Source organism: Balaenoptera acutorostrata, chromosome 11, assembly GCF_949987535.1.
Source record: "Balaenoptera acutorostrata chromosome 11, mBalAcu1.1, whole genome shotgun sequence".
In the NCBI taxonomy this organism is placed as follows: domain Eukaryota; kingdom Metazoa; phylum Chordata; class Mammalia; order Artiodactyla; family Balaenopteridae; genus Balaenoptera; species Balaenoptera acutorostrata.
In genome coordinates, this window is record NC_080074.1 from 37,386,835 (window position 1) to 37,410,681 (window position 23,847).

The window sequence follows — 23,847 nt, forward strand, 5'->3', positions numbered from 1 at the left end:
GATCGGATTTGGGAGGGGGTGGGGAGGGGGAGAGGAGGAAGTAATTGCTTTTGTTGTCATTATCTTTTAGAGGTATCTTCACTAATACAGTCACGAGGCACCCTTTGCATTGATGGTAACAAAATGTGAACTTTCTAAACAAGGTTGTGTCCTACTCATGTTCAAGTCCCATGAGCCAAGAAACAAACCAAGACCAATAAACAGAGGAGCAATCCTGTAAAGATCCTTCCTGGTTTCTCTACGGGAAGACTCAGAGTCCCACTGAGTCATTTTTAATATTTAATTTTAGAATGCCAGTTATGAGAATATTTTAATTATCTTTTTCTTTTTCTGTTTTTTTTGTTTTTTTGTTTTTTTTAATTCCTAGTCCTTAACACAGATCCTGAATATAGAAGGAAGGGAGCGAGTAAAGGCGAATCTGGGGGAGGCAGAAGCCAGCTTAGCCATCTTGCACATTATCCCAAAGGAGACCAGAAACAGCAAGTTACAAGAGGCAACAGGAAAATGCTTCACAGATCCTAAACAAGCAAATAGCTGAAAGACTGGCATTAAAAAAAAAAGAAGACAAAAACATCTTTTTTTTTTTTTTTTTTTTTAAAGTCCAGGCACAATTTTCAGGGCGCCGTTTCTGAAGCACTCTGACGTGCCTTGGTACCTCTTAGAGCTCTTTTCTCTTACAGTCCAGTGAAAACAACAGCTAAAATAAAATATTTATAATGATCCCAACTCCAAGCACTTTTTTTTACAACTTTATTGAGTTTTACTTTATATCATAATATTCACCTATTTCAAGTGTACAATTCAGTGATTTTTATTAAACTTACTGTGTGGGGCAGCCATCATGATAAATCAGTTTTAGAATATTTTCACAATCTTATTAAGATCCCTGATGTTTATTTGCATTAATCCCATTCCCACTCCCAAGAAGCCACTAATCTACTTTCTCTTTTCTATAGACATTTGCCTTTTCTGGGCATTTCACATGAATGGAATCACACAATATTCTATCACTCTCTAAATATGTAAAATCACTTAACTTTGCTATGCCTCATTTTCCTCACAATGATCGTACCTATATCTCACAGAGCTATTATAAGGAATAAATGAGATAATCCATGTAAAGTGCTTAGAACCCTGGCTGGCACATGTCAAAGGCACAATACACTAACTTAAAGTAGTTAATACCCTACTACGGTTTGCTGTCTACTACAGATTCTATGTCAGCAGAGCCTCAAATTCAACATGTCCAAAAATGAACTCTCCCTTCAAAACTGCTTTCCTCCTAAGTCTCTTCACACAGAGAACACTCTGAGTACCCAGACAGTTATCAGAAACTTCCACAAATTCTTTCATTCTTTCCTACCCATTCTCACATCCAGTCAGCAAGTTCTAGAGTCCTCTTTCCTCCCTTGAATTTGCCTCTTTATCTTCATTCCCTGAGCTTTAGTCACAGTTCTCAATTTTTTTTTTCCTGATTTAGTGCAAAAGCTTCCTACCTGTTCTCTCTACCTTCAGTGGTGTTTTCCTCCAATCCATCCTGCTTCTGTCAGAGGATTCTTTCTTAATATGCAAGTCTGATCATCTCTCTCTCCTTCAAGGGCCCCCCTAGCTTTCAGTTGAGCTCCTTAACGTGATACCCAGGGCCCATCACAAACTGATTTCTACCTACTTCTGTATTTCCATCCCTGGCCAGTCTCCTAAATATGCCCTTGGTACTGGTCGTTCTGAACAACCTGCAGTTTTCTCAATGTGTGAGCCAGTCTTAGGGCTTCAGGCAAGCTAGTCAGTTCACAGCACCCTCGAGATGGCCATCTGCCTTTCCCAAAGCTCAGCTCAAGTATCACTTTGTTAATCAGATTCCCGGTCATGAATCACCAAGCATGATTTGGAGGTACCTTCTCTGTCCAGAGTTGAATGAGGTAATACTCAAAAAGAAGCTCTCACAGTGCCATCAACTCAGTGAAGTGGCTCTTCTTGAGCCCAAGTTCAGCATCACTTGACTTTGGTGAAGGGTAGGGGTGGGGAAAGTATGGAGGAGGGAGGGAGGTGTGTGGGAAAGGGAGGAGAAGCAGAGAGAGGAAATGGGGAGAGGAAAGAGAAATAGGGTATGAAAGGACAGGAAGGGAGGAGGGAAAATGGAAGATGATAAAGGTAAAGCATGCTCCCTGAGGACAAAGGATGTTGGAGGAGAAAGAGGAAGAAGGGGTAAGACCCACATCTCCGAGGGGGGGCTTTTCTTTTGGGCGTGAGCCTTTAGTAACAATGTGAACGCTTTCTGTTCCCCCTTCCTGTGATGATAACCATACCATTTTTCTTTCTATTTTTCTGATTCTGAAACACTACCACTCACAGTGATTCTAGCCCTAAAGTGGAGGAAAAATTTACACACTTCCATCTGCTGGAGACAACATTTCATTTCCTTTCTAAAGCATTCTCCACATTAACTGTCAATCAACCAAGAGTTACTTTTCAGGTTCTCCATCTGTTTTCATTTTTTTCATTTCTTTCATCAGAATCCATGGAAAACTAGACTTATTTCAATACGCCATAAATATCAAGGATATTTGGGTGAAAGAATCAGAGTTAAAAGAGGTATTAGAGGTTATCCAAATCAGCAGTTTCCAGTACTTTCTCCACAGGCCCCTTTAAGTATATCCACCTGCACTCAACCCAAGGCCTGGCTTTCAAATAGTTTCTACACCTAACTTTGTCTTTTCACAATGCAGCTTTCAATTTTAGTAACCAAAAATCAAAGCTAACAATCAGATTTTCTAACAAACATAAGCTACTCAGTGCTAAGACCCCTGAATTTATATAATTGATCAAAACCCAAGACAAAACAAAATCTCAACATTTTGTTAGCCTATATGATCCCGTATTGGATAACTACAAGCTTAGGGGTTTTAATGGAAGTTGATGGTGGATTCTGATTGTGAATTTCCATGTCCCTTCCCAGGCTTCAAGCTACTGACTCCAGCCAAACTCTTCCAAGGTTAGAGAGGTGAAAGCCCAAGAAATCTTAGAGCTCTCAATACTGCTGATGATCCTTCTTTTCTGCACTGTTTCTTCACAGGACCTTAATACGTGTCTTCTTATCCTGTTCTCATCTTGGAATGCACAAAGAGAATTTAAGGAGTCCATGAACTTGGATGTAAAAAAAAGTACATCTTAGCTTTCACTAGTCATAAAGAAACTTAGCAATGCCTTTAATTCTGAATAAAGGCAACTAACCATGGCAGTGATTTCATCACCAGTAGGAATCACAGATGCTTTTCTATCACAGTACAATTGTTGCAAATTTCTCAAAAAATCATTTACCCTCATCACCACTTCGATATTATTGCAGTTAATGGATCTACCACCTGGTTTTGTTATTAAATAGATTAATAAAGAAGGATATATTTCACTATACAATAACTTGGTATTTTAGTATCTTGATAAATATATTTCAATTTGGGGGCTTCTATATGTTTTGTTTTATGCAAGTAATACAATTTTTTAGGAAGAAGTCCATAGGTTTCAACAGATGGACAAAGGGATCCACGACACAAATAAAAGCTGCTTTGAAAGCAAAATTCACTCAAATGCATCTGTGTACCCTGCAATAACAAGATGGGGTAATAAAAAGTAAGTACTTCTTTGAGTGCAATCTAACACAGTTAGTGGGGAAAAACAGGATTCAATTTCAGATCTCCCGAACTCTTGTGTATTCCGATGCTTTCATAGAGGGGGTCAGGAGCCTGAGCTTCAGAGACAGACATGTGTGGTTTCAAATCTGATTCATCATTTAATGGCCAATGACCTCAGGCAAGTTACTTAACCTCACAGAGCCTGTGTCCATGTTTATAATAACTGCCTTATTGGATTGAGAGGATGAACTGCAATGAAATATGTAAAGAACTCACTATGATATTTTGCACATAATTTAATTATTAAGAAGATATAATAGGGACTTCCCTGGTGGTGCAGCAGTTAAGAATCCGCCTGCCAATGCAGGGGACATGGGTTCAATCCTGGTCCATGAAGATCCCACATGCCGCGGAGCAATTAAGCCCATGTGCCACAACTACTGAGCCTGCGCTCTAGAGCCTGTGAGCCACAACTACTGAACTCGCCTGCCACAACTACTGAAGCCTGTGCACGTAGAGCCCGTGTAGAGCCCGTGCTCCACAACGAGAAGCCACTGCAATGAGAAGACTGCACAACACAAGGAAGAGTAGCCCCTGCTCACCGCAAATAGAGAAAGCCCATGCGCAGCAACGAAAACCCAACACAGCCAAAAATAAAAATTTTAAAAATAAAAGATATAATAATCTACTTCATGCCTAAATATCTTTATGGAGTTTTTCAAAATACTATTTATATCCCACAAAGCTTTACCATTCTCTAAAACTTTACTGCCAGTATGATGCCACTCTCCACATAACCCTCAAAATCAGAGCCTACTTTCTTCTCAAAAGAACTCATGGCCCCAGAAGATCTGAAGCTAACAGCTACAGCACCATGGCCCTGACCCTAGTTTCCATCTTCAGACTACTAATAAGTCCATCTTTGAACCCCACATGAAGTCACACTACTTCCTCCTGCCTACTCTCTCCTGATCATCATCCTGGGCAGCTTGATGTTTTTCATCTACCATTATCCATGCAGAAGACACATGCAAAACTCTGCAGTAACAGTTTTGAAGTTTCCATCATTCTAACAACCTGACATTTCCTCCATGAATCCATTTGATTCACCATTTGCATGCCATTCCACTAACAGAGCACCTGACGGATTAGACAGAAAATTAAAGTGTATGAAGCTGAATTGGATTTCGTGCTCATAACAAGCCTATGAGATCAGGAATTACTGTCTTCTTCATAAATGAGCAAGCCCAGGTTCAGACAAGTCACTGACTTGCCCCCTGTAACACTGCCAGAGAGTAAAAAATTGAAGAATAAACTCAAGGACTCCCACTAGTCAATGATCCATCATACTTGATTTTTCTTCCCGTTATTAAGAGAAATATTTAGCCCATTTTCTCAATTTCTTATTCCCCTGGAGAATTAAATACACAACTTCAAAATATTTCTCTTTTTAATGCATTATTCAGGTATTATGTTCATAATGATCGTGATTCGTTCAGATCCTGAGTTAAGTACACAATAGGCGAGCTGGAAATGACTTGAGATGGAAATACTGGACTGCCTAGAAAAGAAAGAAGCATGCTGGCAAAAGCAAGAATCCAAGCAAAAGAAGAAAGAACCCAAGCTACGACAGCCGGATCAAAAGAGGAACAACTAAAAGGGAGACTGTAGTGTACTTTGAACTTTGTGGAAGAAAACAGGGTACCCATGCTGGAAGCCACATTCTCCTTGATGTAGCTCAAAATGATCAATGTGATTAGAGCAGAGCCAATAAGATGTCTAGATTCAGACATGAACCCCTGCCAGCAGGGAACTGTGTCTCAATTGATCACACAGCACCAAGCCAAACCCTTAAATCTGAAATGTGAGTTGGGAGGGTAACTTCAATATAAACACTGATTTTATGGATATGATTTCAACAGTACACATTTTCCTATTACTCCCATAAAGTATTTCACTGATATATAAATACCTCCAAGCTTTACATAATGTAAGTGCTTGGACACGTTCACATATCACCATATCTTTGGCTCAGAGCAGCATTAGCAATTCACCACTTGCATATTGAAAAAACTACAGAATTACAACAGGCCTAGAATGGCTGCCAACAAATTTACTGCCTCTGTGCTATTTGTAAATTGATTGTTTCTTCTTTGGCTTATGGCAAGTAGAGAATTGCATATAAACGCATATATATTACATATCTACTCATAAAATTTAACATTAGGATTGAACTTTCCCCAAACTCAGAATATTGTGATACCCTTTAAACAAGGGTATCACAAGTAATACAATATATTAAACAAGTATTACAATACATGTTTGATTTAATGTGTCTCTTCTAGCTTAATGTTTTTTAATTGATTTCACTAGCTCCAGGTCAAAACCTTTCTACCTAAACGTCTGCTTTCACAGAAACTGTTTATTACCTGGCTTATGAATTAAGAATTTTTAATAGGCCCTTATTGAAAATCAAATGAACAGGTTATTTGGTGTTGTTTTTAAGCAGAACATGTGGCTACTGGCTAAAATGTATTCTACTTACTTATCAGGTCTCCCAAGTTCATTTCACATGCAAACATAATTAGTTATTCTTCAAATTAACTATTGAAAATAATACCAAAGGCAGCATTTTCCACTCAGTAAGGATTAATCTGTCTATTATTTTAAGTTTGCAAACCAACCTTCGAAGTACAAATTTTGAAAAGCCAGGTACGACTGCTTTGTAAATCTTACACTTCTAGCCTCACAAGTTAACAAGACTCCTGAAAAGTTTAAGAATCAGATATAATCCTGCAGTAGGCAATCCTGGTCCTGACACCGATTTTTCTACCTGAAGACAACCACATCCAAACCGCAACCATTTGACAAGTGGAGACTCTAAAAGAACGTGTAAAATGGCAATCCAGTTCAAAGCAGAAACATACGGCCTTTTTCCTTGCCAATAAGAAAAAAACCAGCGCATTACTGAACACATTTTATCAAGGGTGCCTCTTGGGGAGCCCAGAGAATGAAAAAGCATCAAGACGAGGCTGTCAACAACCAAGCAGTGACGCAGTCACTTTGTAGGTGTCAAAACCTCAATCACAGAAAATCAGGACCAGTGGGCCGACCCCATGAGAACTAGATACCAGAAGAATACCAAACAGCTGCTTAGGGCTGAGCTAAAGCCAGGCCCAGACCCCCATCCGGTGGGGGAGGTCAAGCAAAACACTTGGAGAACAGGTTGAAGCAAAGCCTGAAACAATGTAACAAAGCAGCAGACAGCTGGGCAACAACTGCTGGGAAACGCAGGCTTGCGCTCCAGAGGCAGGGAAGCCAGGTTCACAAATAGCTCCGGCGGCGTTCCCCAGGCGGCCGCTCTGAGATGAAAGCAGTGGGCGCTTCCTTGAGGCCCAACGGGACTGCCAGGCTGCGTGGCAGGGGCTGGGGCACCAGCTCACAAAGACATATTGTTGCCTGAAAACCCACTGCTCACGAACGAACACACTCAGGATCCAGGGACCAGTTAGGACAAAACCCATAAACGACTGCAGACATGTGGCGTCCATGCCATCTAGTCACTTACTGCTATTCTAGACAAACAGGCCGCAGTTGGCCAAGTTCTACCAAAAATCACCGGTGAGGACTCACTATAGTGTCATCCAAGAGAAAGGGGAGTCAGTAACATTTTACATCTGTAAGACTGACCTTGAGTTTTAACTCCTAACAAGTGTATCTTAGACCTGTGTTTCCCATCAAATGTCAGGGAACCCCTGAGAGGGCCCAGGGACCAGTAAGATCGTCCCCTGCTCTCAGGGACCAGTAAGATCATTGCTGGAAGAGTTTTATAAGTATGTGTATCCATTTAGATCAGGAGGTGGCAACCTTTTTGGTTAAGGGCCAGACAGTAAATATTTCAGGCTTTGCGAGCCCCAAGGTCCCCGTTGGAACTACTCAACTCTGCCATTGTAGAGAGAAAGCAGTCAGAGACAACAAATCCACAAATGGGTGTGGCTGTTTAAAAAACAGGCTACAGGGTACACTGGCCCACAGGCTGTAGTGCCTACTCCCAATTTAGATGATAGTCCAGAATACACACACACACACACACACACACACACCCATATGAATGCATGTTCTACCTCATATGTGTGACCACCTCATAACTAAGTAAGGCCACGTGACTTCTGAGATTGCATTTATGATCGAGTTGGCACCAAAGAGTACTACTCAAATGGTTAAGGGTATTAACAGACTGGAAGTGGACATCATGGGTTCCATGGACATGTGTGGTCTCCCCCTCTCCGCAGAATCCCTTTTCCTTCCTTCTAATGAACGCCCTCTTTCCTATACTGCATATGGCATGGGCTAGGCAAACCTGCTTCCTCTTCACTCCGATGCCAGACCAGAGGTACATTTCATGGATGAGCTTGAAACCTAAGTCAGGATAACTAAGATCCCCTCTGGAGCATTCTGGGAGAGCTAGGGAAGAGATCTTAGGTTGCCACTGGCCACAGTGACCACCAAGATGGCCAGACCAAGAGATGGAGAAAGAAATGAAGTCTTCAGGCCTCATCAGGGCTCTTAGGTTCAGACAAGCAAGAGGTTCTGCCTTTTCTGAACTGGGCTTTGGGCACTTGAAACCTTATTATCAAAATAAACCATGCAAGCAAAACTAAAGGGCGGATGACAATGTTTTAGCAGCAATTCAAAGCAGCAATACAGGCATGCCAAACTCCAAAGCACCCACAGCATCTCCATGCCTGGACAGCTCACTGCTTCTTCTTACTCACTGAGGAAAATAAGCACATCCCTCCACCATCTTTCACCCCAAACTGATCTACATGTCTGCTTCCTTTTTCACCCACTTGCTCCAGACAGAAACCTGAGAATAGTCCCTCTCCTACAACCCTCCACATTCAGCTTGTTACCAAGTGACGTCAACTTTTCTTCACCTTTTCCTTTCTATTTCACCCCAATTTTTTTCACCTCTGTTTCTACCTTATTTTAGCCCTCATCGCGAACAGGAATACAAATCCTCCAATATAATCCTATAATGGACCCCTTTCTGGTCTCTCTGCTTTGGATTTCACCCTTCTTCAGACAGTTCTCCAAATTTTATCAGGGAACACAAGACCCTCGGTGATCTGGCTCTCACCTACCTTGCCAATTCATCTCTTTTCCCTCCCGCTCCCTACCCTTTACTCTAGCTTTATGCCCTGCTCTTTGGACACCATGCCTTTCTCTTTCTGCACATTTTTTCCCCCAAATAATTCTCCCTCTCTCTCATTTTATTAAGCTATTTCTTATTTGTTCTTCAGGAATCAGTTCTCACAAGTGCCTCCCTCATCCTCCCTCCCAGTCTGGGGTCAAGTGCCCCTCTCACGTACTCACAATCATAAGCATGTCTCCCTGTTAGGGAAACTGTCTGTTTACTTGGTCTCCCCACCAGACTCTAAGATCCTTGAGATTATGGACTACATCTTCTTCAGGGTCAGTGCCCCCCATATTAAACATGGTTCCTGACACAGCTAAGCATTTACAAATGCTTGCTAAAGGAACACAGGAATGACAGCAGCATCCCACACTGATGCTTTCTTGGGAGATAACGCACTTCTAGATAAGAATGACTTTACACTTTTAAATCAAAGGCGCATGTCTATTTGAGTGGATTTCCTGAATTTAAAATAAACCACATCAAATCTTTCTCCCAAACTTTGAATAGAATTATCGTATTTTTATACTGTAATTTGCAGAAATCAGGTTACTTAAATGGTAAACATACCCTTACCTTTTCTTTCTCTCCATCACTTCTAGTAACAACAGCTGTTTCTGGTCTCTGAGGTAAGTGACCAGAATACACAAAACAATTTACAATGTTATTACTAAGTATCCTTAAATCTTTCGGTTGGTATGTGTATAAGGAAATTATCTCTTTACCAGTTTTGCTGCTTTCTTAATTTCTATTCATCTCCTTTTTTCTAAAATCAATGTTGATAGAAGTTAGCAGGAACTGATATGATTTTTCTTGGGAAAAAAAATCCTTAAAATAAAATTAATCTCCTTTAAGTGAAGGAAAACTGATAATATTTCACAAAAGAAATCACTCATTAGCTTCCATTTACTCAAGATTATGACAGAGAATACCATTCTGGTTTTCAATAAAGTTATAGCTACAATGTTACTTTGGCCACTTTCTACCAATTTCAGTTGACTCTGGTAAACTCTTTCCGAACACACAAATAGCCTGCAGACATACACAAAAGATTTTCTTCAAATGCAGTAGGTAAGCTGCATGCAAAGCATTTACTCTATTTTTATATAGATTCCCAGTGATGCTCAAAGAAAAAACATTCGGGATAAGTTCTGGTAAGTTTTTATTCCGGTTTAGAGAAAACTTTAAAGTAAATAACGTTCCTGTCATATATTAGGTTTTACAGGAAATCTTTGATCTTCATTTTCAACCAGTTTTCATAAATAATGATGACATAAAAAGAAATAAAAGTGAAAATCTAAACTTAAGATTATTCTTAGTATTGAAAACAATATTAACTTTTAAATATCATATATGGTCTACCTTAAATCTACAAGGTTTGTGTACATGAATAAAGTGTCCAATTTAACATAAAATTTGCTAATTCTCTCAGGCTTTAGTTTGAAAAATAAACCCAATCCCCTCCCCAAAATAATAAATTCTCAGAATGCAAATTCTAAGTACACAAAGATGAACATCTGGGTATTTATTATGATAACTGCCTTTAAAAAAAAAAAAATACAAACAAGCTGCTATTTTATAACACACACCCCAAATTCAGCATGCAAACAAAATCTACCACAGAATTTTTTGAAACACCAAAGACCTACTTTCCACAAATACAGTTGAATTCAGAGGATTTCCATTCTAACAAACTGCCTTGATTTAACCTCAAGAAGCTGTCAATCAGTTGCTGTTCTTGTTCCAATCCACAGAGGTACCAATCAAAATGACCCATCTTCCATTGCAGTGCCTCTGTTTTCCCCTCACAAAGAAAGGTCATCCCAATTTCTCTGTAATGATCCCTCCTCTATACCATAAAAGGAAAGCACTGTATCATAAACAAGAAAGGGGCAAAATACTCTTCAAGTCAACTCCTCTCAATTTCACCCAAGTTCATTTATAGGGATGTCAAACTTAACCTTCTCCTTCATAGTAGATATAACCCCTCCTTTCCATCCAACTCCTCACCCTGGAGAAATCCAGCTGTTGGTCTTTTCTTTAGTCTTAAAAATCAACTGCTGAGGCATGTTTAATAAGGTACTGAATTATTGGTTTCTTGTACTCATTTAAATTAATCCCAGAGAGTTGAGAGCCATCGTACAGAAACCATTTGTCGTTTCCCTTTAATAAATTAAAACAGTATGACGGATCTTTTTTTAACCCATCAGTAACAGAATCTGGTTTATTAAAATACTGGATGAAATTTTCACCTGAACATTCTAAAAATGTTCCAAGGAACAGATGTGCACTAGAGAAAACTAGGCTGCTATCCAACAAGAACCAAAAGTGCTCTCCTTTTTAGGAGCTTGCCACTTGCTGTTAGAATTTAGTTATTAATAGGAACAGAATAATAAACATTCCAACCAATAAGAAGGTAACACATGAGAAATAAAATGATGATCATGGCTGAGGTAAAAACATCTGTGGTTGATATGGTTTGTTGTATTAATGCCTCATTTTCATTTTCACTGTAAAACATTAGATCCCTAGTTGATCTGGCATGTGTAGCAAAATGCCCAATGTTTTACTGAAAACATTATCAATTGCCTCCAAATGGCCAATATCATATATAGTTCTTAGGCAAATGAGCCCAAACCCTAAACCCTGTAACTGTGACCTGCTTTAAGCTGGAAGAACCCTGGAGGATCATTAGAGCCTCACCTGACTTTAAAGAGGAAACTGTGTTATCAATACAGTAAACCTTCAACATGCTAAGCTTACTTGGACTTTGAGGGGGAAAGTATTTTCTTTTTTTTTTGGGGGGGGGAGTGGGGGAGAAAGCCAGAAATGTTAGTGTCAAATGGTAAGTAAACATGTGAAAGATCTGTTTTAATCAAGAAAGAGATCAATATTCTTAAAGGCAGAACTACTTGTAAATAAATTAATGTGAGATGTAGGTCCTGGTGAGAGAGCAAGTTAGAGAGTAAAAAGCTTCCCAGAAAAGGCTTCAAAGAACAGAGCTTTTCTATCCAATTTACTCACTGTAAAACAAAAGATGTATAAAAAGTATTCCTGGGATTTGGGCTAACTCTCTACTCAACATTATCTTTCGCAACATAACCGAAAACAACTCCATATTTTCATTAAGATTTTTCTTATTAATATTAATAAGGAATAACTTAAGATATGTCCTTAAACAATGATTTTCCTTAAAAATCTAAGCTACACATCAGAGAGTGAAGCAATTCTTATAAGATGCTAAGAAATCATAATTTTGCCTATGCTCCTACACACAGTAAGTATTATCTAATCTAAAGAAGAAAGTCACTTGAAGCGAAGAAGATGGGAGATATGAGTTCTGGTTTTCGCATGTACTTTTTTTTTAATTGGTTGTTCAATTAATTTTTTTTTAATGTTTTCATTTTATTGGAGTATAGTTGACTTACAATGTTGTGTTAGTTTCAGGTATACAGCAAAGTGATTCAGTTATACATTTAATCAAGTATATACCACAAACATTTTATTGCCAAAATTTGTGTGTGTGTATGCACGCATATGTGTGTATATAATGGTTAAATTTCAACATCATTTCTCCAAACCTATAACCCAAGATGAAAATTAAAATTTTAAATTAGTAATTATTTAATATACTTCACCGAACTTTTCAGTGACACTAAATCTATCTGCAATACCAAGTTAAATATTATTGGAAATAAGTTTAAATTTTGAATATTGGCTTTAAAGAAAATTCCCTAAGTGCTCTACAATATTTTTAGATGTTATAACGATTTTAAAATATCAGCTATAAAGTTAATGAATAATTTCTTGATTAAGAGAAATACTTAATAAGTATCTCAGATACCACTGTACCAGGCATTTTATAAAACTTATTAAATTCTCCCAAGAACTCTAGGTATTACTATCCTCATTCTGTAGAACAGGAACAGAGGCTAGAAGAGTTTTAGTAACACAATCAAAATTACACAATTAGCAAGTAACAGTTCTGGGATTAGATCCCTAGTTTATCTGGTTCCAAAACTCTTGTGGTCTTTGTACTTTTTGCCACCTTGTTGCTTAGAAAGGTCTAAAGGAAAAAAAAACATTTTCTAATTAGTTACAAAAATTTATCACCAGGTTTAGATATTAGATGTCACCATCTAGTACATGCGCTAAGCACACTTACTACAGATTCTCAGTACACCACTGATTAACACAAACACTTCAATGCAGAAAAACTTCAGCTTATCTGACATCTATCTTTCCTAGTCACTGGGTTGCCAGAACTGCTCTAAATCTGAACATACTCCCAAAAGAAAAGGGGTTTCATTGACGAGAGAGATCATGAGTACCCAGTAACAATATACCCTGCCAAGCAGAACCAGAGTACCAAAGATTATTCACACCCGATGCACTGCAATTGGTCCTTTCACCCTGCAGAAGGAAAGAAGTGCTCAGATTGGCCAGAATATCTATTCAAAATAAGCACAGAGACCAGAAACAAAGGGAAAGCAGCAGAAAAGAAATACAGGAGAGGGAAACCTGCTTCTACAGTGAGACCAGGGACAGCTGACCAAAAGGGTGGCCAGAGATTAGAAGCAGAGATGGGGCAGGCAATAGAAGCTGAGACCACAGGAACTCAACCATTGACTCTGAGTGAAAAAGTGAGCCAGGACATGGAGTAGAACACAGCTCTGTTCTCAGGGGAGAAGAGAGTGAGATGCTAACGTACGGGGATAACTGAGTCATTCATCCTCTGGTCCAACACTGTCTACATCTAATTGCAACATCATGCAGCTTTTTAAACACACAGAAAACATTCATCAGACTATTCCATTCGGTCCTCACTCGGTGGTTGGCAGCTGTTATCATCATTTGCACTTCCTGACCAATTACAAGACCAAGTTTTAGAGGCTTAGTAGCTCAAGTACTAGTTAATTAAGTGTTATTTCCGAGACTAAAGACCTCTCCTCTTTTATCTTGGCCCAGTGTTCTTTCACAATACTGCTTGTAGTACAGAGTACAGTGTTTTAAAAAGAAAGAAAGAATTATAACTTATTTTAGAATAAGTTCTTTAAAAAGATTTCTACTAAGTAGGAATGGAAAACTTCACATATATATGGTATTCACCTATTCAGAAATCCACCAAAGCGCCCAAAGGCTGAGGTATAGTGTACCAGGTTAAAAAAAAATCAAAGGGGCCCAAGTATTTCTAATACTATGTAGATATACCTTTACCCAATAGCATCACCCAGTGCCTGAATATCATTAATAAATCTTTATCTTTCCTACTCTCAGCTGCCGAATGCCTATACTTTGCCACCTGCCTGACATCTATAATCTTCATTCGGTGTAAGCCAAGTTTCCTTACAAGGGATTGTTCAACAAAAGTACAAACTCATCAAGGCACTGACTATAGACTCAGTTTAGGCATCAGCATCTATTCAAGTCATAAGCCTAAGGCAACCGCCTATCAGTTTATTTGTAAAACTCAGAATCCAACATCTGTCTCCACAGTAACTACAAAGAAGATGATACTGTAAATACAAGTTGGTGACAAGATATTTCAATAGAGATCATCTCCTAGATTTTAGCAGGCTCTCTACCTTTTCAAAATGTACACAATATCTTAAACTCTTAAGATCAATTTAAAGATGTCATGATTGAACAAATATAAAACAAAACAGAGAGATTAAATAAAATGGCTAAACTCATACGCTTTTGAGATATAAAAGATTATCCTAAATCTTTTTTAATACAGGAATTTAGGCAGTCTTTTCCGAATATCTGTAAAACACACTGAACTAATGTGTACATTACATGAACCAGCCGTATCTATCACACCTGGGAATGACAGAAATGCAGACTCTCAGACCCACTCCAGGCAGAATCTGCATTTTAACAAGCCCGGGTGATGGGCAGGCAGATTGAAGTTTGGGAAGCGCTGATCTAGAAATATATATACATATACATAGATGGAAAGAGATCCAACAAGAGGCCCAGCTCAAAAATGTCCTTTTAGGAGAGGTACCAAAGTATCCATCTGGTTCAAAGAAACTGAGAATTTGAACTGCATTTTAAAAGATTTTCTAAAAGGTAATCATCCATATCAAAGGATGAAGGTAGGGTGTGGAGGTGGGGGGTTATGAGAGAGGACCAGGTCTAAAGCCCCCTGGCCTACCACAGGCATCCTCAGTATCGTATCAGGCCTGAATTTAAAAGAAGCTACTAAATACTCTCTCACAGAAATGGTTTACTTTATGTTAATGACATACAAGAGGTTTTAAAACAGTGAAATTTCATTTTCTGTTCAACATGGAACGAAAGCCAAAAACACCACTGTTTCTAAAAGAAAAAATACAAAGACGCTTAAAAATATAAAGGTGGAGGAAACCAAAAGAGATCATTTCAATAGGATATTTTAAATAGAAGACTAGATATCTGTGGCAAACTACAGTTGGTAATTTCAGGCTGGACACTGGTGTCTTTATAATAGATTTTTGTTCAAATCTCAAATTCATTTTCTTTGGTTAAGTCAGTACATATCCCTATAAGAGTGGGTTAAATTGTAAAACCTTATTTCTTTAATATAAATTCAGTGACACAACTCAGCTCCATTTTTTTTCTTTCAATAGAATAACAAGAATAACCTTCCTATTTTAAATAAGGTTTACCAAATGAATTCAGGTATACTAGTTTTTCACATCAGTTAGAAGTAATTGCCTCCCACTAAAGGGCCTATTTCTGCAAATAAAAATGTCTTTTTGCCTGATTAAACTTCTTCATCATCGGAGAACTTTTCTTCTGCAAACTTGTAGTTGGAAAATTTGCCATTAGAAGCTTGCTTTGTCAAAATGAGCTCTTTTCAATTTCTTTGGGATAGCAGTCCTGTAGTTAATTATTTGGAGGAGGAGAGAAACATCCTATTCTAAAAGTACACCTGACAAACTATTCGGACCCAAGTATGCTACCTTAAGACATCTTTTACAACCCAAAGCAGCAGGCTCAGTATTTATAATACCTTTAAAAACCTGAAGATAGGAGGGCAGAGGTACACAAAAGATAGTTTATAAAACAAGGAGAATGGTCCCCAGGGGAACAACACAGCTGCCAGCCTTACCCATCTTTTCCCAAATGGCTCTATAATGACAATATACAATTGTTTCCTAGTTAAACCATAATCTTAAGACTATAGTGAACTTGCTTTGTTTTTTTTTTAACTTCATGCTCCTGAGGAATAATCACACATTTATTATAATAAATTCCACAGAAATAAAGAGTAGTCATCAAAGACAAAGGGAAAGACACATTTTATTTGGACACAGCACCTACCACATAGCTGCTATTCCAAGGGCACTGATGTGTGTTTCATTTGACAAATCACATAATTTAGTCAGTCTCCTTGACAATAACTATATGCCGTGCCACGCTTCAGACCCTGCCTCACCCTGATATCACAAAATGCCCCAGCAAAGAAATCAAGAAACAAAAGCTTACACCAATTTATCATAAGCAAACAGCATCTCCTCTGCCACGTACTAAGGTACTTTTAAAACAGATACAGTAGCACTGCCCTCAAGCAACGCGGTATGTTTATAGCCTTGGAATAAGTAAATGTATATATAATTTCACTTATTTCCATGATAAAATGGAATCTAAAGGTGGAGTTAGGGTTTTGAATTCTAATCTCTTTTCCAAATTAATTTTTTAGACATCAGCAAGTCAAAATCTCTCTCCATCTCATCTTTAAAACAATCATTTCTAGTTACTCAAACTAACTGTATCTTATGAAGTGCCCTTAAATAAAATAAATTACTTTAAAAACACAACAGAAACTTTTAATGTAGAATCTTGAAAACAAATCATTTCAGTGTTCCCGCCTTCTTCAAATTTCTCCTGAATAGATAGGCTTACTCAATTCTTTCCTACTTACCTGTAAAGAAAAAAGCTCACGGTTGAACCCAAAATTGTAATTCCCAAAAGTTTCTAAAAGACTGAAACAAACATCTATAACTTTTATTCTAAGAAACCTTGAGTACCAGAGAAACTGACAAATGTAACTGAAAAACTAAACGGTCAGAGTGGAGGAGAAGAGATCAATAGAAATTTGATAGTGCTGCATCTTGTTGGAATTAACTGCCTAGAAAATACAACCAAAATAATCTCTAGGCAAAAGTCTTCAATCTCTATGACCAGTCAAGGCAAATCTAGTTAACTCAAAGAGTTCAGCCACTGCAGACCTCCAAGGAAAACAACTGACCTGAACAATTAGGAAGGAGCCATTTGGGAAAGGTATTCTAAAGCTTCCACAGATATGAATAAAGTGCCAATGAGCACCAGATCAAGAAGAAGTCCAGTTCAAACCATCGACCATGGCTCCTCAGCAGAGATGCTCTGGGAAAGAAGCCAACAGAATCCCAATAAAAGTTTAAAAATACGAGTATCAATCAAAATTAATATGAGTCAATGCAAGTGAAATTCTGCTAAAGGACAAGCTATCAGCATTTTTTATGTCTATCACCAGATTCCCAGATTCAAACACTATGTAGTACCTGGTAAAGTACAGGTAGAAAAGGACGGACAGGGATGCTTACTGACGATGGGGAACAGCTGCTGTTTGTATTATGCACCATATATAAGGGAAGCCCATGTCTAGTGGTGTTCATAATTAGTGAATTAATGAATGTAGTCCTTTATTCCTCAAAAACACATACAAATCAAATCTTCAAAGAAACCATCTAGCGTTGTGCATAATTACACCTGTAATGATTCAAAACATTATGCCTTTTTCATCCCGTGAAAAATAGGATGTAGCTCCTGGTGATAGGCCTCTCCACTTTTTTCAACTAGGCTCTTAATGAGGACAGCTATTCATAGAGGGAAGGTCCTTACGTTCAGCAACCCACTTGTCCTTTCCATCAAGGCTGCCACACTTGTCACTTTTGTGAAGCCATTAAAGGAAGGACCCAAAGCTCATGTAAGACTTAGCTTCCAAGAGAGGACCAAAAAATTTAAGAGATGAATGTTAGTGTTGAAAGCATGTTGGGTGAGAATAATGAAGTTATAAGAAAGTAGGTCTGTCAGCCACAGATTTATTGGAGTGCCTTAAGGGTAAACTTTGTCCTTTCCTAATGTTATGAAGGTGCCTGTTTTAGAGAAAACGTACCCTTCGCCTATGATAAACAGCTGCACCATCAAGGGCATTTTAAACAAGTGCTTTTAGCGCGCTGAACAGCAACAAAGAGATTAGGAAGACAAACTGCTCTTAACTCATGTTGGAATCCAAAAGGTTGTAGCTATTTCAGAATTATAGCAGCAGGGAATTCAGTGTTACTGTAGGGACACGTTAGCTCTGAAAAACTAAGTGCAGATGATGAGATGATGTAAACTAATAATGTGCAATAAATGCAGTCCCTCCCCCAAATATAGTGTATTTATAAATGAGAAAAACTAAGAGACAGATGGCTGGCAAGCAATTTCCCCTATGGCATTTGCACATGTCCGTTCAGTGCTTCTATCTGGGTCATTTGCTAGGATAAACCCCATGTGACAAGCTCGATGGAGGTAAGGCAAAGTGGTCCATACCTGCTTCACCGAATTTTAATTTTAATTTACTGTTAAGAGATGTACTTATTCAAACAGCAGAATGAACCTTTTCCACATAGATCTGATTAAACAATCAAAACTTAGCTAGAAAATAAAATGTCACATAAAATATTTCATAATATTTCATAAACTATGAACTGTACCCACTGGCCTTTTTTTTAGTACATTATCAACTGGGAAGGAAATGAGAGTACAATAACACTCTTGTACACATTAGCTTCTTCCAATAAAGACCTGAATAGACAACCTTTGATGCAAAGCAAACTTCTCCCTTATTTACTTTAATTTTATAGTAATTCTTTCTAAACATGGTTTTACTAAATACCAGATATGCCTTCTGTGGTTGAACATACTAGAATTTTAAGATAACAAACCCAGATTGGTCCAAGGCAAATTTATTAGAGAAAACTTTTCAGAGAGACGTTAGAGGGACTGATCATTTCACAAGCTATTCTTATACCAGGTCAAAAACCAAACAGATAATAACACTAAAAGACCAAGTAGAAAGTATAGTTGAATATCTTCAGGGAAAAAAAAAAAAAGTTTTTTCTAAAAAGCTTGTCAATATACCTTAAATCCTCTATTCCTTCATTTTAAATACTGTTAACCAAACTCTTTATAACATTAAGGAAAAAAAACCTTAACAAATGCTTCTATAAAACTGAGATTTACATTTACACCTGAATGAATAACTAAATTAGGGATGTGCTACTGAAAGTTTGGAGTAGGTTTGATTTCAAGAGTAGAAATTCCTGCTGTGGAGTTGCTTCTCCGAGTTTCACAAAATTACTGCACACCAATAACTAAGGAACCTAAAGGTAATGCTAATGATCATGGGTGAGTTTAAAAGTTGCAGAATGGGCAATAAGGAAAAAAATTTTCAAAGCAGCCACAAACGCATTTCCCACTTTCAAAAACTCAAATTGTCTTTTTTTTAAAAAACTAATGCATTATTTTACTCACATGAGACTAAAAAGATGTATTCGGTGCATTATGTTCTTACTTATCTATCACAAAGGGCATGCCGTCAATTAGATGATATGTGCCAAATGAAATCACACTACGAAACAGCAGTTATATTTTACTTTTGTTGCTTTGAAGTAAACTGACTCTTCTTTTAGTGCTATCTTTATGCAAAATATAGCAGGACTTCTAAAGAGGATGCAGGGGAAGTGATGCAATGTTATCCTCGACAAATATGTAAGAGAGCAGAGAATTCGGGGTCAGCAAGTTTTTCCCACTGACCTAACATCAAATTTCTCCAGAAAGGGAGACAGTCCACGAAGTCACACGCAGCATGACTTCAACTTTGGCAAAGACTGCATGTTTATAATTCCAATTTTACTCTAACCACAATTTAAGATTCAATACAGTCTTTACTAGATTGAAGGCAAGGGGAGAGGGGAAGAAGCTGAAACTGTATATGCTTTTTCATCAGATACGATGAATTCTACTCTTCTACTGTTTGTTTCATCACATCAGAGCCATAGTCTTACATTTAGCACAGAAACACTTGTAAAATATTCAATTTTACCATAGGGAAATTGATTTTGCTAGAAGAAGGTTTCAGATTACCACTTAATCTCAACCAAGCTACATCAAACACTGAATATAATTACATATATAGTTTATAAAGTAAACCTGAGCACTACATTTAAAAGAAATGATAACTTGGAGAAGTACCACAGCAGTAATGTTTAAGCTGAAGCAATAGAAAGCCCTCCTACAGTAAATGGCAGATTCTTCAGCTAAAATGCAGAGTCTTGCTTTAGTTAAGCAAGTCGAGCGTAAGAGCCACCTCCCTTCCTTGAGCTGCTCCTCCACTCCCAGCACTGCCCTCTCCTTGAAGAACCATATTTCACAAAAGTTCCTAGGGTGGGGGGAGGGGGGTGAAGGGGAGTAGGCGGTATTTCGGCAGAAGCCACAGATGTAGTTTAAACAAAGTTTTACACTTGAGTCTTTGTAGTATGAAATGGAGTGGTGGAAATAAACACATTATCATCATCCTACAGTTTACACTTGACTCCCCAGCTATTTTCCCTGCTTCTCACACAAGCGAGTTAGAGCAGTGAGACAGAAGAAACCTTGGCACTGAATCACCTGAACATGCTATGCAGACACCAAATATGTGCCATGCTTCTACTAATACATATTTCATAATTTCTAGGATTCATAAAAACCAAGTGTGACACTTGTAAGATTTCATACTCTCAAGAGTATGTGATTGCATATGCAGTTCTGCTACCAAGAAAATTAGAGTAAAATACACTTTTCAAATTGTAACTAACTGTAATGTATATTTACAGGTCTTCAACATCATAATGGTATATATTGTCTATATGCCATACATTGGGCATGCTATCAATTAGATGATACGGGCAAATCATCACATTAAATTCATCTATGCAGCTAGGTATAACTCAGGAATTTTGACGCTCCATTCAATCTATAGCAGGTAAAGAACTTATAACAATTGCCAACTATCAAAGCACAACTAACTTATCATCACACTCACACCATTCTGCCGAGTTACAACACTAACACTTCTGACTGATGATTAAAGAACACAAAAGAAGCATTAAGTCTACAGAGAAATGTACATGCAAATGTAGTTTAGTTCCAGCCTTAATCTTTATTAGGATAGTTTGTTCTGACATGTACTTTTTAAAGAACTGGACAGCAATAAAGAATAGCCACACCATGCTATTTGCTTGACTTATCACAGTGTTCTACAATAGTTACAGTATTACAGTAAGTTACTTTTTTATATAAGCCCTAAATTATTGGTTTAAATGCTTACTCTTCAAACTGTCCCCAACAGTGCCAGTAACTGCCCAGATTCTTCCCTGAGCTCGCTTTAGTGAAAAGTCACCCAACTTTGGAAGCAAGAGCTTTTCCTGCCAATATTCTAGAAATAGCAGGTGCAGAGTAACACAAAATTGGAGGGTACAGAAGCAGCTGACCTCACTCTTACACACAGACGCATTTACTTCTCGAAGCACGTAGCAAAACTGCTGAAATGTGTACACTGCTTAAAAGTTGAGGAAAAGTTTATGTGTAACAGTGGCTTCCTATCAACTAGTCTCTGATAGACACTACATAAAATGAATTAAGAAGGGTTTGCTGGATGTTCTTGTACCTATTATCAGGGTATTTCATAACAGACATGTGGGTGTGAACCAAGATTCGCTGACTGAAGGCATACATCCATGAACATGCTTTTAGCTGTAGAGTGGGCACACGAGAGGATACAGAATATGGCTAAGCACCACCGGGAGAAAATTTTGCCTTCCTCTCCCCTCACTATCAACCACTTTGCTTAAGTTCACTCACTGCCTCGCCCTGACCCTGAGGATCCATTCACTTTCCATAACCCAGAGAGGCTGCTGAAAAGCTGTCAAAGTAAATCTGTGCTCACTTTTTGGATGGTTTAATTTCAATGGAGCATGAAAACACCCCAGGACGGTTAATAAGTTTAGCCAGGCGTGCTGTTCTCCCTAATATATTTTAATTATGCATCTGTTTTAATTGTAATCAGATTAAGTCACCGGAAAGGCATAAATTGGAATTTTCCCTAATGGCTATTAGAGCTTTTCATCAGTTTCTAAACACTAACAACGTCTAAAAAATAGATAGAGACACGAGCACAACTGTGACATTTCCCAGAAATCGATGCAGTTTCTTTGACAACACAGTTCAGGTCTCATTAGCCACCCAAACTAACCCAAACGCAGAAGACAACTTCAGTCTCTAGGGGCGTCTTCTTCCCCAATTAGCACAAAAGAATCGCTAACGTCTAATGTAAAACTCCCAAACAGAAACGAAAACCCAGGCTTTTATAAAGTGCTACTCCATCGATCGGTGAGGGAGGCGGGGGAGCGTAAGAGATGACCAGGAGCATTATCCTGGCTCAAAGTAAAGTACACCATACGTCAAAAGGGAAAGTTGAAACAGAGTGCGATTTCTCCACTATTTTGGCAACTGTCAAACGTATGTTTTAACCTCGGGAAATAAGTGTCCCATCAATAAAAGGAAACATTACAGGGAAGATCTATTAGGGGACGGGGAGCAGCTTCCTTCCAGACCAGACGTAAAATCGCTCAATGTGCTTTTGTTGCACCATGGAATACCTAAGATTATTTTTTAATACGTTCATTAAAGAGTTTCCCAAATTGCTGTGATTTCCGCTAAGAAACTTAAGCGTCTGCCAACAGCCTAGAAGCAAGGGAGAGGAACCTGCTGCAGACTAGGAACCCAAACTCCCTCAGCCCGTCCAGTGCGCCCGCGTCCCCGGCGTTTGCTTTAGGTGTTGATGTTTACGCGTCTCCTAAACCTTCAGGTGCTGGACCAGTCCCCCCCAAGACGCACTTCGAACCTTAAAGCAGGAAGCTTCAGAGCTATCGCGGAGTCCCCAAGCAGCCCGCCACCCCTTCCTCTCACCCCCTTACCTGTCATCGTAGCAGAAATCCGCACTCAGGGTGTTGAGATACAAAGCGAGCCCCAGAGCGCTGCTCACCAACTCTGCAATCATCTCTCCACCGCCTTCCCTCCGGCTCGGCTACCAGCGCGAGGGCAACAGCGGCAACAAAAAACAGAAGCATCAATCCCCACCTTCCGCCGCTTTCTCCTCCCAGCTTCACTTTTCCCTCGCTTCCCCACCCTCCCTTCCTCCCTCGGGTCCTTCCAATCCACCGTTCTCCTCCTCCTCCTCGCGCCCGTCTCCGCAGCTCCTGCGTCCTCCCCGGGTGCGGGCTCACACCGCGCTCCCCATGCCCTGAGCCGACGAGCGGCGAGCGGCGTTCGGGCTCCGCGCCCCCCGGCGGATGCACAGGGCTAGTCCTTCGCGCGGCTCGCGCCCCCACCCTAACCCATGGCAGTGCAGGGCGCCCTAGGTGAGGAGTGGGACTCGGAGGAGGTGGAGGAGTGCGGGGTGGGGACAGAGGGACCGGACCGAGCCGGGCTCTGAGACCAGCTGGAGGAAGAGAGAGAGAGAAAGGCGGGTGGGAGGGACAAGGCGAACCGCCTCCCCTCGCCGCCTCCCGGTCGCACCGCTCCGGTGCCGCTCGGGCACTCTCCGGCCGCCACAGCGGCTGCAGCTCATTCACTCTTTATTAGCTCCCCTCCCGGCCCCAGCCCCTTCTCCAATGAAGTGAGAAGCGGTGGCTGGAGACTCCAGAAGCTCCCGCGTGGGGTTCTCGGAGCTGCCCCCCGCGCCTGCGTGGCCAACCCTCCACCGGGTTTGCCCAGCCCCTTTCCCCACCCAGATCCGCCCCTAAGGTTCCGCCCACGCTACCCCCTGGGCTGAAGGCTCACTCCCACTCTCTCCCCCGGCCGGAGGCTCCTCCTCCCCACCTCCCGCCCTCCTCTTGTTTCTTTCACCTTCGATTTCACTCTGGAAAGCCCAGGGAACCCAGGGGCGACGGCTGGAAGACAGCC

At 39.6% G+C, this 23,847-nt stretch overlaps 1 protein-coding gene across 4 annotated transcripts in view; it reads right to left on the reverse strand.

Moving 5' to 3' along the window:
* The window catches only part of TMTC2 (transmembrane O-mannosyltransferase targeting cadherins 2), a 900,074-nt gene extending 876,469 nt beyond the window's left edge, over positions 1-23,605 (reverse strand). For 2 of the 4 annotated variants that reach the window (XM_057556840.1, XM_057556841.1), the window contains exon 1: positions 22,860-23,604. In XM_057556840.1, coding sequence (XP_057412823.1) covers positions 22,860-22,942 — 83 coding nt within the window. In that variant the 5' untranslated portion in view covers positions 22,943-23,604. Of the gene's footprint in view, positions 1-22,859 lie in introns of all 4 variants that reach the window. The other 2 variants (XM_057556839.1, XM_007194947.2) reach the window with 2 other exon arrangements.
* Positions 23,606-23,847: the final 242 nt, after the last annotated feature.